Source organism: Canis lupus, chromosome 36 (assembly GCF_048164855.1).
Source record: "Canis lupus baileyi chromosome 36, mCanLup2.hap1, whole genome shotgun sequence".
Taxonomy (NCBI): Eukaryota; Metazoa; Chordata; class Mammalia; order Carnivora; family Canidae; genus Canis; species Canis lupus.
The window spans coordinates 7,473,752-7,491,291 of record NC_132873.1 but is presented as its reverse complement, the minus strand read 5'-3'; the positions used below and the strand labels follow the sequence as shown (position 1 = coordinate 7,491,291).

Below are 17,540 nucleotides of genomic sequence, written 5' to 3'. Positions count from 1 at the left end.
GTAAGGAAGATGTAGCCCAGCAGTCAGCTCCTTGGCATTCATCTCAGAGGCATGAAAACTTGTGTTTACGTGGAAACTTGTATACAAATGTTCACGGCAGGTTGATTTGTTGTAGCCCCAAGTGGAGCCGACCCACGTGTCCTTCCAGAGGTGAAAGGCCACGCTGTGGTACATACAGAATACTACTCAGGAGTAAGAAAGGAATGAGCTACCACCACTTGCAGTGCCCTGGTTAGATCTCCAGGGAATGATGCTGAGTGAAAAAAGCCCATCCCAAAAGGTCGCCCACTCTATGACTCCATTGATACAACATTCTTGAAGCGAAAGGGACCTGGGAGTGGGGCAGGAAGCAGAGGGAGGTGGGTGTGGCTATAAAAGGGCCACAAAAGGATCCTTGTGGTGTTAGAACTATTCAGTATCTCTTTTTTTTCTGTTTCTTTTAAGTAAGCCCTATGCCAAACATGGGTCTTGAACTCGCAACCCCAAGATCAGGTCGCTTGTTGTACCGACCAAGCCTGCCAGGCTCCTGTAGCTCTGTTCCGTGTCTTGACTGTGAAGGAGATAATGTGGAAACCCACAGTGATAACACTGTGTAGAACACACACATGCAAGTTTAAGTAACACTGAGGACATGGGCATGAGATCAGTACATTGTATCAAAGTCAGCATCCTGGTTGTGATTTACTATAGTTTAACAAAATATTACCACTGGGAGAAAGTGGGCCAGATGTTCAAGGAATCTCTGTATTTTTGCTTCAACTAATGTGCATCTACAATCCCATCAACACAAAACTCAATGTGAAACAAAAAGACAAGAAGCTGTGAAAGCAGTGACAGACCCGTGATCTGAGTTAGAACAGCAGCGTGGCTCTGTCCTCGGAGCCGCGGCTGCCGAGCCCCAGGCACTGGTGCAGCCCACCTCGCTTCCCGTCCTTGTCCCTGCAGCACGTGCCACACATCCACATCGACGGCTCCACCTCCTCGGCGGACCGAGAGGACCTGTGCCAGCAGTTCCAGCTGTTCGAGAAGCACGCTGTGGCCGTGCTGTCCATCACCGCTGCCAACATGGGCCTCACCTTCACCTCGGCTGACCTGGTGGTGTTTGCTGAGCTCTTTTGGAATCCAGGGGTAAGGGACACAGGGGACTCGAATCCCCCGGGTGTGCGTGTGGCTATGGGGCAGAAGGAGCAAGAGCGTCAGTCTGGGCAGAGTAGGTATCTGGGTGCTCTCCCTAGCACCAGTTTTGTTTTCTTCCATCCGTTTCTGTTAGGCCTCAGAAACATGTTTTATACTTCCCAATTACCAGTCTTTTTTTTTTTTTTCCCCAGTTACCAGTCTTAAAAGAAGTGAAGCCTTGCATATCTGTTGGCTAGTTATTAGATCTTCACAGCAGTCTCCTAAGTAGTAGGAGTATCGACTCCATGTTATGGAAGGAAATACTGAAGTTTTAGAAGGCTGGAAGGAATCTTAGGAGTCCTTCCTCTGAGGGGAAATTGGGGCACAGAGAGCTCACATGCACAGCTGTCCCCAAAGGGGAGCCTGTGGCTACAGCAACCCCAGCCCAGGCCTCTGGGCTTCCAGCCTGTGCCATCTATTAGCCATCATTGCAAGCTGCTTAGCCGATGCAGCCATGACAGGCGACCTTTCTGGGTGTTCCCTGAACGTGGTCTTTGTGTCCACTGGCCTCATCTGATGAGCAGAGAGCTGTGATAGCAGATATATGTCACTGGCCACACATAGGGCACGTAGACTTCTAGGCTGAAAGCATATGGGATGGAAACAATGCTCTTGGGCTTTGTTATCTATTGTAGGGCTTACCGCCGTATTAAAGAGCCACACTACCCCTAATCATATAGGGCCTCTCCCTTGGTTGTGATATGTTTGTTTATTTACAAGGTAATGGTTTCTTACATGGCAAGAAGAATGGAAATGTGCCAGGCTTCCTTCATTTGCCCTTCAGCATAGCCTGCTGGCAGGTCAGAGCTTGCTGTTCGTTCCTTGTGGCACCTAGGGCTCTGCCCAAAGCTGTCTGGCTATAGATTCTAGATTACCCCAGAACTTTAGTTTTGTTTGATTCTCTCTTATGTTAGGTGACAGCTTCCTTGAAGGTAGAGGTTCTCAGCCTGCTGACTTGGGTCATGGAGTGAAGTCCTTTCGGAAGAAGGGTGTGGTGGGCTCGGGGGCAGGGGACTGCCTGCTGTGGTGGACTGAGCCCCTTCAGGCCTTGGCCTGCACACATCCTGATCCCTGTACCTCACAGGTGCTGCTTCAGGCTGAGGACCGGGTGCACCGAATCGGACAGTCGAGCTCTGTGAGCATCCACTACCTCGTGGCGAAAGGCACAGCTGATGACTACCTCTGGTATGGCTGGCCACTGGGGTTAAGCAAGGGTTGACGCCTGTGATGTATTTCCTTCGCTCCCTAACTGCTTCTGCTCTTGCTGATGTCTTCAGGGACCCATGCAGAAGACCCAGGAGTAATGCCCTCCCACTTCCACCATGACCATGTCGGGCCTCCTTCACAGCATTCACTCATGACTTGCTGGGTGCATGAGGGATAAGGGGATGTGGCTCCTTTCCCAGTGTCCTGAGACAAGGGAGGGGGGAAGAAGTATATGTGCAGGTTTGCTTGTAAGACACTCCGTCCCAGCTATGAAGACTCTGCTGAGACATGGTCATACTGCCCTCTGCTCCTTCATGGCACGTATCGGTAAAATAAGGCCATCATACAGTGCTGCAGCTGACCACTGGGAGGAAGTGGCTCACCCTGGGCCACATGGGGCTTCCTTAGAACTAGGGTAAAATTTTTCAACCCTGGGGTTCATGTCTGTTACCTAAGCAAAAAGTCTCCAAATGCTCCTTCCTAGTCATACTTACCCCTTTCCTAATACTAAGTTTCTTGATTACCTCATTAGTTTCTACTACTCATTTCTGTTTCCAGCCTTGTGACTAAGGGATCTTACCTTTGTCACATGTGTAGGTTGTCCCTACTCCTACATCTTTGGATTTGTTGATTTGATCATTGGGCAGCTCATAACCACGGGGCCATTTTCAGCACCAGGTTCAGAATTTTGTTGTAATGAGACATCTATTTTCTCCACATCTTCCAGTAGAAAGAATTTTGAACCTAATGATGCAAACGCTAAATTGGTTTACAGAAGAGACAAATATTTTAGGTTGGGTGTTTGTACCTTGAGCGTTCCAAAGAAGTGAAACAGCATGCCTCAGTCCCATAAAAACAAGGAGGGTGATCTCTTTTTCATCCCACTGGTTCTGTGCAGTTTGTATTCATCGCAGCTCTTTTTTCCCCAACAGGCCCCTAATTCAAGAGAAGATTAAAGTTCTGGGTGAAGCCGGACTTTCTGAGACCAATTTTTCAGAAATGACAGAAGCTCCTAATTACTTCTACAAGGTAACACCAGCAAATGGCTCCTTGCCACTGGGGTGGGGGGAGCTATTGAGTTGTCTCCTCAGCCCTTGGGTCCTGAAAGAGAAGTGGATCACTCCTGGGGATTTCACTCAGCCTCATGCAGAATGGTGGCCTTCAGGTAGCTCCTCTGAAAACCAAGTGTCTTCTCCTTCTCATGGAACTGCCCAAAATCAGAGTCTGAGTAAAATCAGCAATATCTTTGAGTGACAGGAAGACTAGAGAGTCTGAGGATTTGATCTTTCATTTACATTGATGTAATAACTAAATGCTTCCTTTCAAATGTAATGATCGAGATAAGTCTTAGAGATCATATTTTTATTTTTTTTAATTCATATTTTAAGTAACCTCTACACCCAACATGGGGCTTAAACTCATGACCCCCAGATCAAGAGTTGGCATGCTCCTCTGGCTCAGCCAGAAACCACAAATATCATATTTTTAAATGTAGAGTATAAATTATCCTCATAAACAGTTAATAAGCTAACTTGAAACAACCTTATTTTTAAGCTTTTTAAAGAACTCTAATTCAATTGAATGGTAAATATTTTCACAGAGCCTTTGTTATTGTATGCCCTTTGAAAAGAAGGAGACTTAATTTTAAGGGATTCTTAACCTTCTCAACTCAATGAGTCTATTTAGAACTAACTCATTTATTCCTACTGCCTTTACCTTCACATACACTTAGTTAAGAATTTCTGCCTAAAGTACAAGATAATATGAATGCAGTTTATCAATATTTATTTTGATTAATAATTGTATCTTTTTTTATTAAAATAGGGCTGAAAATTTCATCAAATATTAGAAAAAGAAAATGTTGCCTCCTAACAGGAGATTAAAGCAAAAGAGGTTATTCTCGCCAAGACAGGATGCCTTCCCAGAGGGGAAGTGAAATCCTAATCAGATCTTGGACCTTGCTTCCATTAATCAAGCATGCTCCAAGTTAGCGCACAGTATTGCCACCACCATACTCAAATGCAGGTTAACAGTTATTTTACTTGGAACAGGCTGCCTTGTGGGGAGGCATTTCCTTAACCCTGCAGTTGTTCAGATAGAGGCTGATGAGATTTCTAGAGGAGGATGTGAAGATCATGTGAGGTTGACCTTAATGACCTTTAAAGTCACTCCTTGTCAGGAAGGCTGGCATCCTGAAAGGCAAGGGAATATAAGGTGCAGGTTCATTGGGTAATCGAGCTCTCAAAAGACTGCTCCCCAGGCCAGGTTTCAAAGGCCTCATGTCACCAATGACCTCATGTCATGCGCGGAGGCTTCTGTTAGGAGCAGTGAGGAAATAGAGACCAGCTGGATTGAGACCCAATGATGAAGGAGCTGAAAAGCCAGGGAGGAGCTCTGATAAGGTAGATACCGGGGGATTGTAAGATGTGACAAGAAAATCCTGTTAAAGGACAGCCAGGGGGCAGAAATCATCAAGGCAGAGAGCTGCCAGGGACTGAAACAGAAAGAGGCCCGCAGTGGGAAGCACAGGAGAGCTGTTGCAAATCCATGCAGGTACCGGGTGCTGTGACCCAGGCAATAAAGACTGTGCCTGTGGAACATTGCGGAGGGAACAGCCGGGCGAGGCCGACTTGCTGTGAGGTTGATGTGTGGAGATAGGCAGTCAGGACGCCCTGGGGATGGCAAGCCAGGGAGACGAGAAGAAGAATGTTTGGTAGACCATCAAAACTAGGCTTTTGGAAAAGAGTTACTGGCTTGAGGATGTAGGATTGAGAGGAAAGATGGTTTGGGTTTCTAAACAGCTTTAGTTTAGTGGAACCAAGATGGCCATGGAGATGTTTGAAAACGCACCAGGAATGAAAGATGGTCAGGTTGGGAATACACATTTGGGACAGATCAGCTAAGGGGTGATAGCGAGCCCATGACGGGCTGTAGTTGGAATTGCTGGGCCTGATTTTCACAGTACACCGTGGCCTTAGAGCACAGAGGCAGCTCATGGGCCTTTGGATCATTGGCAGATTTCAGGTAGCCAGAAACAGGCAGGGGACTCTACTCAGTGTGTCAAGTATGTGCATGTTTTCTTAACTACCCCGAAAATTAGGTGCAAGCGGTGATGGAGCATGTGGGTTGGCAGTTGAACTGCAACCTAAGCCCTCAGTACAGAAGGGCTTTGCAGGAAGTGGGGGCTTGGGAGCTGGTTCAGTATCGATTTGGAAAGCTAGAAGGAAGAAGCCATTTCCAACATAAGTTTTCCTTCACCCCACGAGCAGCAGAGAAGAAACGACGCCAGGTGGTAAGGCCGCGTGGGCTGCACGCGCGGTCGTGGGCACCCAGTGATGTGCAATGTGCAGCCCCCACATTGCAAACCAATGTGCAGCAGTCTGTGTCCTCCCGCAGCCTCAGCCTCGGGCAGAGCAAGAGTCAGTGCTGGAGCCTGCGCTCCAACTTTCACCTTTTGTTTCCCCCTCCCTGATGAAGGACCCAAAGCAGCAGAAGATCTATGACCTCTTCCAGCAGTCCTTCGAGGAAGACGGAAGCGACCTGGAGCTCCTGGAGGCCGCGGAATCCTCTGACCCCAGAAGTGCTTCGGGTGCACCTGGAAATGATTTCCAGGACCTGGGAGACACGCCGGACGGGACCATGGTGACCGGCAGCCCCGTGAAGAAAAGGAGATTTGAGTTTTTTGATAACTTTGACAGCTTTACCTTTCCCCTGTAAGAGGGGGAGGAAAAAGGCATTTAAAAATCATGGAACTTGTTAACATAAGGTGTTCGTTTCTACTTGCACCATCCTCGACGTTACAGCAGTGCTGGCGTCTGTTACCAGGCTGGGGGTCGGTGTTGCCTCTCTGGCCTTTCTGCGCGGGTGTGCGGGGTCTTATCCTCGGCTTCTCTGGCTGAGGACTAGAGACAGCAGGCTGCAGTAGTGACAGTTGGGGCGCTTTAAGTACCGAGATGCTTCCCACGCAGCCTCTGAAATCCGGATTTTTAAATTTGTTGGTTCAACAAATATTTATAGAGCACCTGATATGTGCCAGGCAGCGTTCTAGGTGCCGGCAGCCATTCACCAAACAAAAGAGAGAAGAAAGCTCGTACCTCTGCAGAAGTTCTGTCTGTAGGAGAAGTCATAGTTACACATCCTAAGAAGAAGAGAGCAGTTCCGGAGGTAAGGGTTTGGAGCGGGAGGGGGCAAGCTTTTTCTGTAAATAGGCAGGCAGTCGTATCTGACTTTACGGGCCAGGTTGTCTGTGTAGGAATGACTCGACTCTGTTGCTGTAGGGCAGAAACAACCGTAGGTAATCCAGAAACAAATGATTATGGCTCTTTTTCCCGTAAAACTCTGTTACGGACACTGAAATTCAAATTCATACAATTTTGATGTGTCACAAAACCTTATTCTTTTGATTCATTTTGAGTCACTAAAACATGTAAAAACTGCTTAGTCCACCGGCCGTCCGGAAGCAGGCAGTGGGCAGGATTTGGCCTGAGAAGCATGATTGGCTAACTCCTAGTTTAGGGCAGCACCACCCAGTAGAAATCTGACACAAGCCACGGACATGATTTTAATTTTCTAAAAGAGTGTTAAAAAATGAAGGATGGAAATTAGTAATATTTTCTTTAACTCAGTTTCTTCAAAATACTCAGTTCAGCATACAATCACTATTAAAAACTTCCTGAGAAACTTGCTATTATGTTCTCCCTTTTTTTCCTTCCCTGCTAAGTCTTTAAAACCCAGTGTGTATTGATGCTGACAGCACACCTCAAGTGCTTGTTCCGGGTGCACTTGTGGCTGGTGGTTCCTGTGTTGGGCAGCACGGGTCTAAAGCATGGTGAGGGGTGAGGGGCATCGTTAGAGGTGATGTCACTGAAGAGACAGAGGCCAAATGATGCGGACCCCCGAGGTCATGTAAGGAATGATTTAATTTTGAATATGAAGCCGCTGACTGGTTTTGAACAGGGATATGAGGCAACCTGATTATATTTTTAAAAGATCCCTCCAGGGGCACCTGGGTGGCTCAGGCGGTTAAGTGTCTGACTCTCGATTTTGGCTCAGGTCGTGACCTCAAGGTCCTGAGATCAAGCCTGTCATTGGGCCCCACACTGGCGTGGAGTCCGCTTGAGAGTCTCCTTCTCCTTTAGCCCCTCCTGCCGTCGTCCATGCTCTCTCTTTAAAAAAAAAAAAAAAAAAAAAAAAAAAAATTTAAATGAATTTAGAAATCCAAGATCACTCCCATTCATGTGTAGAAAATAGATCAGGAGGGGTGGTCGGGGGAATAGTTTGAGAGGAGGCTGGTGAGCCATTGCAGCTGACCATGGGGTGATGCTGGGGTGTGGCCCAGTGGAGCAGCAGTGTGAAGGAGGTGAGAAGCGCTTGGATTGGGTACGTGATGATTGTAGAGCTGAGTGAGTTTGAGATGGATTGACCAAGAGGCATTTGAGAAGAGGACGGAGGAGTCAATACTTAGACCTAGGATTTGGCCTGAGCAAAGTTGTAGTGCCATTGACTGAGATATTAAAAAAAATAATAATAAAAATGAAAAGATGGGGAAGGGTAGATGGGTTGGGCATCAGGCCAAAATCCAGGGTTTGGTTATGGACTCATTGGGGTAGAGATGGAGGCAACCCGCCCAGCTCCCCCGTCAAGGACTGAAGCTTCCTGCCCAGCTTTAGGAGGCAAATAGCTTCTACTTGGCCACATCTTCCAGTTGGTCTCAGTCCACAGGCTGTAGGATTTGGGTCTCCAGCAGGAGAAGGTCACACCGAGAGCTGCGAATTTTGCCCTCACCTGTTATAAACGGTGTTTATAGACATGGGGCTGGAGGAGCTTGAGCAGGTAAGGTGGCATGGGGTGGGGAAGAAAGCTGAATGAACTGACCCCAGAGCACTCTACCATTTAGGATTGGGAAGAGAAAAAGGAGACCAAACAGCAAAGGAAGAGAGGAAGAAAACCAAAATAGGTGTCCAGGAGAGGGATTTTTTTTTTTTTTTAAAGTGTTTCAAAAAGGAAGGCGGTGCTGCTTTCTTGGTATTGTCAATAGACCGTGGGCCGGGTTTAAGCAAAGGTTTAGAGGTAGCCCAATTTTCCTGGCAGCAGTGCAGCATGTCTACGTTCCAGCACGACTGTGTGTGCATTTGTTTGTTAGACTTGGATGGTTTTCACTCTTGTACTGTTGACTAGGTGCCAGGCACCGGGCCAAACACTGTACATGTACTGATGCAGTGAGCCCCATCTCGGAGGAAGGTAGGCAGGTTTTCATTATGCAGATGCAGACCCCGAGCCAAGGGAGTCTGAGCTAGGAAGTGGACCTACTGCAGGATACAGCCAGGCCACCGCTCCAGAGCCCACTCTAGGGTAGATACACACTTCTACACCACGAGGCTCCGTGGTGCTTTGGCGGGTCTGTGAGCAGTTTATTGCGTGCCCGCCTTCCTCAGGGGCTCGGCCCTGGCTGTCACCCTGAGCTGGCTTCCCTGCAGGCTCCCAGCTAACTGTTCAGAACAAGACTCTGGAACGCACCATTTGTTTGTGCCTTTTGGTCTCCTCTCTTGGGCTTCTGGATAGCTCCAACTGAGAGAGGAATCTCTGAGAGCCACCCGACCCCCTTCACTGCTGCTCAGGAGCCATCGGGCATCCTGACATCTTTGTATGATCTGGACCCTGGGGCAGTGTCCTGTATGAGGCCTTGGCCTTGGGACATAACTGGCTGACTCTGCCTTCCTCACTCAAACCTGGCATTTGGTTACTGAGCTTCCTATTAATCTGCTGTGAGCTTCTCTGCAGGGTCGGAGCTCCTCAGGAAATCCAGCCTGAACACCCACATCTAAAGTGCAAGAGTTGCTTCTCCTGTCTTTCTGGAAAGGATTGTGGAGATGAGCAGCTGAGCCTGCATTCCGCCAGTGTGCCCTGCCGTGAGGAGCTCTGCTGTGGTGCCCCATCTCCATAACTAGGCCTTTGCTTTCCTCTATTAACCTCCTGAAACAAGAACAAGTGATACCTAGAGAAAATCCAGAGTCAAAGGCCTGAGAGAGAGTGCTCACCTGGGCCCTCCTCTAGGTCACCTGAAGTCATCCTACACTGTCTTATTACTTTCAGCTCTCTGTTTTATTTTTAAATTTTGTTAGCTGTACCGGTTTGTTTATAATAGTGACTATGACTTGTCAGAAGCTTCCAGAGGACAAGTATTGGGTCCTTCTAAAGTTTACTCTAACTTTGTCCCAAACAGCTGCTTAAATATTTGTCTAAGAGTAATTAAGAGCAATGGCTGCTGTGTCCTCAAGTATGTTGTACCAAGTCCCCTCAGGAGTGGGTGCTCTGGAAAGCCAACTGCATCACTTGATGGTTGCTGCCCTTGGAGTTCCAAAATCAATCTGCAATGGACACAGCAATCAGCATAGATCCGGAAAAGGACACAGTCGATTGTGCACTGGGTGGCCTACTGGGAGGGGGCCCAACGGGGACAGAATCTGGGACAGAATCTGTAGGAAAAGAAATGCTAAAATCTTACCTCAACGTTACTCATGAGGTTTTTGTAATGATTTTTGCAATCTTGGTGGCTCGTTCATGGAAACAATACAATCACTTCATTAGGGGAAAATCTGTGGAATGAGTTAAGGCCCAGGAAGCAGAAAGGTTTTGGATCACCCTTAGATGCTGAGAGAGGTATAGAAAGGAGCATCTCTTCCTCGCCTGCCCCAGAGCCTATGCACAGCCTCTGCTCCCATTGCTCATATCATGTGGCTTGAGAAGCATTAGGAAGCCCTCTTCTGTGAGTCTGTGGGCTTCTCCAGAGACTGCCACCTGCCTGTTGCTCATGCAAAGAAGATTGGGTACAGCTTTCTCATGGGCTCCGCTGGACTTTGGTCAAGTTCTTTAGAGTCTCAGAGAATGAGATCGTAGCTTCTCATTCCTTAACTTCTCTTAATAGTTCCTCCTTACCCTAGGGATAATAAAGGAAAATGTGCAAGTGATTTTGAGACATATATCCAGGGTTGCTTAGGAGACTCACCGACCATTGTTGAATTAATAAATCTCTGCTTTATTTACTGCGTGGCCTGCCACACAGAGTGGCCCTTTCAGCAAGGTGACAGATCCATGTCTGCCATTGGGAGACTTTGCCCTTGGTCCTTGCGACTTGATCGCATTTGATACCACAATTCCTCTGTAGTCTTAGTAAATATGGTCTGTTGAACCTCCGTCTGAAGCCTCTGCTTAAACCTCAGTTTCAGCTGCTTTGGAGAAAGACTCACTCTCTCTGAGATGTCCTTGAGGTCCTCCAAAGCAAATGTTATTTATACCACGAAGCCTGTATATGCCAGGTTATACCATCCCAACTATACCTCTAGAATTTGTTGAGAACCACCCAACCATTTCTGTGTGATTCAGAGAAGACCCTGGGACTTACTTATCAAGAGTGAATGCCTTTGGGCTTAGGGAAGGATTTCTGCACTAACTCCTTTTCCTTCTTTTCTTCATATCTCAGTCCAGACACACACCTGCCACCATCCAGTGTATTTTCTGGGAATCTGGGCCTATCTCATCCCATTTCCGGTCCCCGCTGTCACCAGGGTCATCGTTCCCTGAATGACCCTGGTTAATTCCTGCCTCTAGGGCTGGCACCAGGAAGACTCCTAGAGGGAACAGAGATCCTGTTAGCCTTGATCCATTTGTACTTGAATTAATCATGTCTTTTCCTTCTTGGCTTCCCACAAGCCTTTTTCTAGGTCAGAGGGAGAGCTAAGAAACAGAGCTGGCGGTGCCGTCTCCTCACTGCTGGCTCTTAGGTTTTGCCTCGTCTGTGCATTCTTGCCTATTGGAACCCTGATGCTTGCTTGCTCTCTTTCTCTCTCTCTCTTTCTTCCTAAGACTTTATTTACTTAGAGAGAGAGAGAGAGAGCACGAGCAAGTGGAGGGGCAGAGGGAGAAGCAGACTCCCCACTGAGCCAGGACCCTGGGATCACGACCTGAGCCACCCAGATGCCCCAGAACCTTGATGCTCTCTGAAGCTATTTTTAAGTGAAATTTAAACTGCAAAAGGGATGAAAAGAAGTCCCATCTTATTTCCTACTTTATCCTTGCTTCTTACTGTGTGGAGGATTACAAGGTTAAAAAAAATGTCATGGAAGCTTAAAGAGAATTTGTTGGAGCCTCTCTCATACCTGTGTATTTTGGTTTTGTGTTTTCCTGTGAGGTCCCAGCAAAGGAAGTGGATTCCTAATCGTAGCAGAAAACATTGAGAAGCCTGTGACTCACAGTGCTTGGGATATTATGACAGCCAACAGTTACTAGATTTTGTAACACCCTCTGCCCACATCCCCCCCACCAACCCATTCATCTGATTTATGGAGTGCCAGGCACTTTTCTTCTTTGTTTTTAACCCTCCCTTTTAGTGTGAAATATCAGACATAAGAGAGTTCATAAGACACAATTACAGCTTAACAAATATTACAAAATAAACACGTAACCATAACTCCCAAGATTGCGAATATGTTCTAGAAGCTTTATTGGTTTGCTTTTAATGTGTAGATTTACAACCCAATTGCAGTTTATTTTTGTACATGGAGTGAGATAAGGTCAAGGTGAATTTTTTTTCCATATGAATATGCAGTTTCTCAGCATCACTTACTGAAAAGATTGTCGCTTCATCCAGTGCTCTGAAGTGCCTTCTTTTCACTATTAAAATTTGATGTAAAAATTAACTAATCAGAGTGCCTGGGTGTCTCCGTTGGTTAAGCAGTTAAGCATCTGATGACTCTTGATTTTATCTCAGGGTCTTGGGTTGGCACCCCACATCAGTCTGTGCTCAGGGCAGAGTGCCTTGACCCTCTCCTTCAGCCCCTCCTCCCGCTCATGCTCATGCACTCTCTCATTCTCTCTCAAATAAATAAATAAAATGTTTAAAGATAATAAAAATAAAAAATAAAGATGTATAAGTAAAAAAAATAAAAGCCCTACATTCTCCTCTTTCCTATTCCTAGCCCTACTTCCTACAGGTAATAACTAATATAAACAATTTGGGAGGGAGCCCTTGGTATTTTATTCCCAATGCATATAAATTTACATTGAATTGTTCTTACAAAAATTGTATCAAACTCTTTATATTAAAAATGATTCGTTTTACATAATATATTTGGTCATTGTTTCATACTGATCGACCCTATCTATTTTAAGTTACTTAGCAGCTCCCATCCTGATGGATGAATTACCGTGTCAGTGCCCAGCGAAATGTTCATTAAAACAAAAAGCAAACAACTAGAAAGATGAATTTAAAGTAAATTTGTGGAGAGAAGAGAAGGAGGAATGAATCCACACATTGAATCTTTTTTGGACACCTGATTTTTCGTAGGTGTTTAGGACTTGGCCTTGGCAGGGTTCACCTTCCCCTTGCTGGGTCCACTACCTTTTGTGGAGGTTGGCCCACAGGGCTCTTAAAATTGTGTGCAACTTTACTCTTGTCTGGCCACCAGGCACTTCAGTGTAGGGCAAGCAAGAACTCTTTGGGCACAAAGTGAAGGAACAGCAATGGAGCCTGGGACTCCAGGATAAGCCCTTTTGGTCTCCAGCATGAGATAAATTGGGGATGATGCTTGCACCTCAGATTTCTTTCAAGAATCAAGTGTTCCATATGCCCCAAAGACAACTGGCTGGCTCAACAGCTAAAAGAACTCTCCTCTAGATGCAACTTTCAACAACTTTTTCTGAGGGCGAAAGTGAGTTTTGATTGCTCCTGATGAGCAGGGGTGACTCAGCAGAGATTTTTGCTGAGACTTTTATGGGTACATATTACAGTTAATCTCTACACCTGATGGTCCTCTAATGGGGATGGAGACTTATTAGCCCACAGATAAGACAAATTGAAACTTTGTAAAGCACAGTTCTCTGAAGCCACCCAGAGCTGATTTCATGAGAGTGCTATTTGTACATCCTCAGGCTTGCCATTTAAAGAGAATTGTTCAGTCTTTACAAAATTGCTCTGGGCATGAACAATTTCTTCCTATTATGGAGTGTCTCATTTTCAGCCACTCTACTGCGTTTCTTACTCATGCTTTCTACCTTGCTCTCTCTCAGACTCCCTGAAGGGCAGAGACGTAGGCGGCTACACAGGGGATGGGGTGGGAGGCGGTAAATTTGCTAAATGATCTGAACTAGGCTCTCCAGCCAGCCCAGAAGCACTCACTTCAGTGAGTGCAATGCTGGCCGTGTTTGTACAGTCACCCAGGGCAGGTGAACCTCACTCCTGCTCAGCCTGCAGGCACAGACAGGAACAGGAGGGCCAACCATGGGAGTGCTTGTTTCTGAACTCTTCTTCCACCAATCCCATTTGTTTGCACCAATAGGAATATGTTTCGCTTTAATTTATAGTTTTCTAGAAGCAGGGCATAGTCTGGTGGAAAGGTGTCCAGAAATCATCCCCAAAATGCAGTGCACTTCTCTCCTGAGGGAGGACAGACTTGCTCCCTCAGCCCTTTAGGGTGAACCATTCTTCACCCTAAAGGGGCAGAGGGTACATGGAGGCTGTACTGGAAGATTTTGAGCACATCCTATTCCCCCAGTGGGGAGATGTGTTTGCACAGTTGCAGTGGTGTGTGAAACAAGGTACTTACCGCTGTGTTTCTAGGCGTCATTCTTCTTGTTGCAGTTTTTAATGAGAGGTTAATTTTTTTCAATATATAGAAGCAAGACTGTAATGCCAAGGAGTACAAAATATAATTGCTGAACATGTGTATTTATTTTTAAGATTTCATTTATTCATGAGAGACACAGAGAGACAGAGACACAGGCAGAGGGAGAAGCAGGCCTCATGCAGGGAGCCTGACGTGGGACTCGATCCCGGGACCCTGGGGTCACACCCTGAGCCGAAGGCAGACGCTCAACCGCTGAGCCACGCAGGCATCCCAAAATGAGTATATTTTAAAAATTTAATTAGTACATAAAAGCAATCTCCCCAAGTCAGTTTATAAAGCATTTCTTAAAGCTATGATGTAGTTATTATGCCTTAAAAGATGTGCTTCTGTAGATCTTACTACTTTTTCTACTTTTGTCTATATTTGAGCATTTCTGTAATGTCTTTAAAATGTTCTGTGGGGGTCAATATCCATAGCTTCATCGATGGACATTTTTCACTTAGGTATTTAGGTGTGGGTTTTAATGCCTATTAGGAAAAACACCCACGTAGCACATTGGACCTGGACTCCATAGACTTGGCTTAGGACGAAGCTTCATTTTTGTTAAGTCTTTCCAAAAAAGTGACACCGTTTTTAAAATAAATGCTAAAACAGTCGATATTGGCCCAAACTGCAAACACTGGAAATGCAGTGTTCGAGTGACTACATTTCGAGAAACACTGGTCTGCTGTTTCCGTCTTCTAGCATTCATCGTACAAGAAGCCAGGTAGTTGAGAAAGAGCCTGACCTTCCTCCATCCCTAGCGATAACCCCGTGAAAACCCCTATTGCTTAAACAATAAAAGCGTCAGCTCCGAACGCCCACAAACAAACAAACAAAAACTACATTTCCCAGCAGGCCGCGGGGCGAGGACGCCCCCGGAGCATAGAGCTCGTGCCTAGCTGGGCCTCCGGGCCGCCGCTTCCGCCGCTTCCGCCGCTTCCGCCCGCCTCAACCGCGCTTGCGCCCTGAGTCTCTTCCTCTCTGGGCTGGGACCTGGCTGGCGGCGACATGGTGAGCGAGCGCCCTGGTGCCGGCGAGGCCTGCGGGTCTATCCGGCCGCATCCGACCTTTCTTGGGGCGGGGGGAGGGGGGCGTCTCGGCCGCGGGGCCTCCCGGACGCGGACCGGGGCGGAGGGGCGGGGGCGGCGCGGGCCCGGTCCCGGTCCCGGTCCCGGTGACGCCGGCTTGTGTCTCGCCGCCCAACAGGCCAAACGCACCAAGAAGGTCGGGATCGTGGGTAAATACGGGACGCGCTACGGGGCCTCGCTCAGGAAGATGGTGAAGAAGATCGAGATCAGCCAGCACGCCAAGTACACCTGCTCCTTCTGCGGCAAGGTGGGGGCCGGCGGGCTGCGGGGAGCAGGGGGAGCCGGGGGGAGCCCGGGGGCGCCCGGCGGGGGGCGCGCGTCTGACCTCCCGGGGCCACGGGGCCGCGCGGCGATGCCGACCTCGCCAGGGCCCCCGGGGACGAGGCCGGGCTTCTCGGGCAAGCGCCGCTGCTGTTTCGCAGACCAAGATGAAAAGGCGAGCGGTGGGCATCTGGCACTGCGGCTCCTGCATGAAGACCGTGGCCGGCGGCGCCTGGACCTACAAGTGAGTCCCTCCCTGCGGGCGGCCCGGGGCGGGGGCGAGGAGGCTGCTCGCCCTCGCGGCCCCTTGAGAGCCCGGGGCGTCCGCGCGCTCAGACCACGGGGAGCCCGGAGACCCGCACCCGCCAGCTGCGGCTGCTCGGGGGAATCTGCCCGACTCGAGGGAATCCGGTTCTGGAAATTGAGGCCCCACCAGGGGCTCTACTCTTGGGGCGCCTTGCTGTAGCCGGGGTCTGGGCGAGCGCCGTCCAGCGTGCGAGCCCCCCGCGTGCGAGGCTAGTGCGGTGGAGACTGGGAATTGCGGTGTTAGTTGATTCAAAACTGCAGCAGGGTAAGATCACGGAAAGCGTTGAAGCCATCGTTGGTGCGTTATCTGTGCCTTAGGACCGGTGAGGCGGAAGCCGCAAACAGCCAAGCGTGCTCTCTTCTTGGTTGTGTTGCTGCAATGAACTAGCGTCCCGTACCCACCGCATGGGATGGCTGTGGGTTTTCCAGGTTCCTGAATCTTTTTTTTTTTTTTTTTTAAGACTTATTTATTTATTCATGATAGAGAGGCAGAGACACAGGAGGAGGGAGAGGCAGGCTCCACGCAGGGAGCCCGATGCGGGACTCGATCCGGGGACCCCAGGATCACGCCCTGGGCCGAAGGCAGGCGCCAAACCGCTGAGCCACCCAGGGATCCCCCTATATAAATTTTTTATAGTCGTTTTTAGTAGCTGTTTTTCCAAAATATACTTGAGTCTTATTCTATTTTGACACTGCTTTTTTGATACCTGTCATTCATTACAGCATCTTAGAATGCGTTAGTTTCTCCCACCTTCTGTCCGTTCCCTTTTAATGAGTTTGGGTCAGCCTCTTGGAACCATTCATTCCTCCCTGCTCATTTTTTCAATGCTGTTTGAGAAATCAGATGTATGAGACGGGTCTTCTCTAATTCTGCAAGAGCCTGAAGACGCGGCTCTAATTGTTAAAAGATGCCATCCGTCATCGTTAAGATTGTAATGTAAAAATAAGGCAGGATTTACTCATTTGCCATTTCACATGTTAGTGTAGCTAATTATGTTGGTACCAACTTTGTTTTTCTTTCTAGCACCACTTCTGCTGTCACAGTAAAGTCTGCCATCAGAAGACTGAAGGAGTTGAAAGACCAGTAGAAGCTCCGCCATGTGAAACATAGCTAGCCTACAATAAATGGGTTAATTTATATGATAAAATTACTTGGGCTTGTTGTTGAATTTCTTTTTTTGAATTTCTTAATTAGATCTTCGATTTGCGTCGCATTCTGCTTTCTCAAAAGACTTGAAAATGAAAAATCCTTCTAATTTTTTTGGAAAAGCATGCTGAGATGGGTTATCCTAATACAGCTTTTTTTTTTTTTTTTTTTTTTTGCTTGTAGTCCAATGATAAGTGACAGACTTAAAGGTTGGTATGTGTCTTCACTTTCTATAGGTGTATCCTTGCCAATTCAACTTTTTTGAGATAAATTAGTTCATACTGTGAGGACTTTTGTTTTTAAATCATGCTTAATTTTTTTTTAATGTTTCTAAAGATAGGATAGGATAATGTGTACAGTCTCCTAACATTCAGGTGTTTTGTCGGACTACACATTTTATCAGCATTTTCAGGAAACCATATGAAACAATTAGAATTTTAGGACAAATTTTGCAGATGTCTACCCATTCTCCCATTTTTCAGTTTGCACAGAAGGATGGGCAGGATTGAATTACTCGAGTTGATATAGATGGTCAGTTGCACTTAACATGAGGTTCCATGGAGGAATTCCAGTTGTGAATAGTTAATGGTGATGGTGAACGTTTTTTTACCTTTATTCAGTCCACTTAATAGGACTGAATTCTGAATTCCCATTTCACCTTTTCTCTGACGGTCTACGGTTAAGGAATCCTTA

General features: G+C 47.3%; 2 protein-coding genes across 9 annotated transcripts in view; both read left to right on the top strand.

The window, feature by feature from the left end:
• Positions 1-12,503, top strand: part of SMARCAL1 (SNF2 related chromatin remodeling annealing helicase 1) — a 60,456-nt gene extending 47,953 nt beyond the window's left edge. For 4 of the 5 annotated variants that reach the window (XM_072812680.1, XM_072812679.1, XM_072812678.1 and 1 more), the window contains 4 exons: positions 946-1,128; positions 2,261-2,361; positions 3,315-3,411; positions 5,860-7,062. In XM_072812680.1, the coding sequence (XP_072668781.1) occupies positions 946-1,128; positions 2,261-2,361; positions 3,315-3,411; positions 5,860-6,099 (621 nt within the window). In that variant the 3' untranslated portion in view covers positions 6,100-7,062. Of the gene's footprint in view, positions 1-945; positions 1,129-2,260; positions 2,362-3,314; positions 3,412-5,859; positions 7,063-9,162 lie in introns of those variants that run through there. The other variant, XR_012024753.1, reaches the window with a different exon arrangement.
• A 2,394-nt stretch (positions 12,504-14,897) lies between these two features.
• RPL37A (ribosomal protein L37a) lies at positions 14,898-16,851 on the top strand. Of its 4 annotated transcripts, none has more exons than XM_072812684.1 (5): positions 14,898-15,056; positions 15,252-15,380; positions 15,556-15,638; positions 16,019-16,129; positions 16,725-16,851. In XM_072812684.1, exons 1-4 carry the CDS (start codon positions 15,054-15,056, stop codon positions 16,086-16,088), a joined length of 285 nt encoding a protein of 94 aa, XP_072668785.1. In that variant the 5' UTR covers positions 14,898-15,053; the 3' UTR covers positions 16,089-16,129; positions 16,725-16,851. The 4 variants fall into 4 exon arrangements, with proteins under 4 accessions (XP_072668785.1, XP_072668783.1, XP_072668786.1 ...); XM_072812682.1 differs by having other exon boundaries at positions 15,502-15,638; XM_072812685.1 differs by lacking the exon at positions 16,019-16,129.
• Positions 16,852-17,540: the final 689 nt, after the last annotated feature.

What these genes read in the sequence shown, in the direction of transcription:
- RPL37A (XM_072812682.1), top strand. An exon ending in CCTGCTCCTTCTGCGGCAAG is followed by an intron (nt 15,381 to 15,501) that starts GTGGGGGCCGGC and finishes CGACCTCGCCAG; the next exon opens with GGCCCCCGGGGACGAGGCCG. An exon ending in GGCGGCGCCTGGACCTACAA is followed by an intron (nt 15,639 to 16,018) that starts GTGAGTCCCTCC and finishes TCTGTGCCTTAG; the next exon opens with GACCGGTGAGGCGGAAGCCG.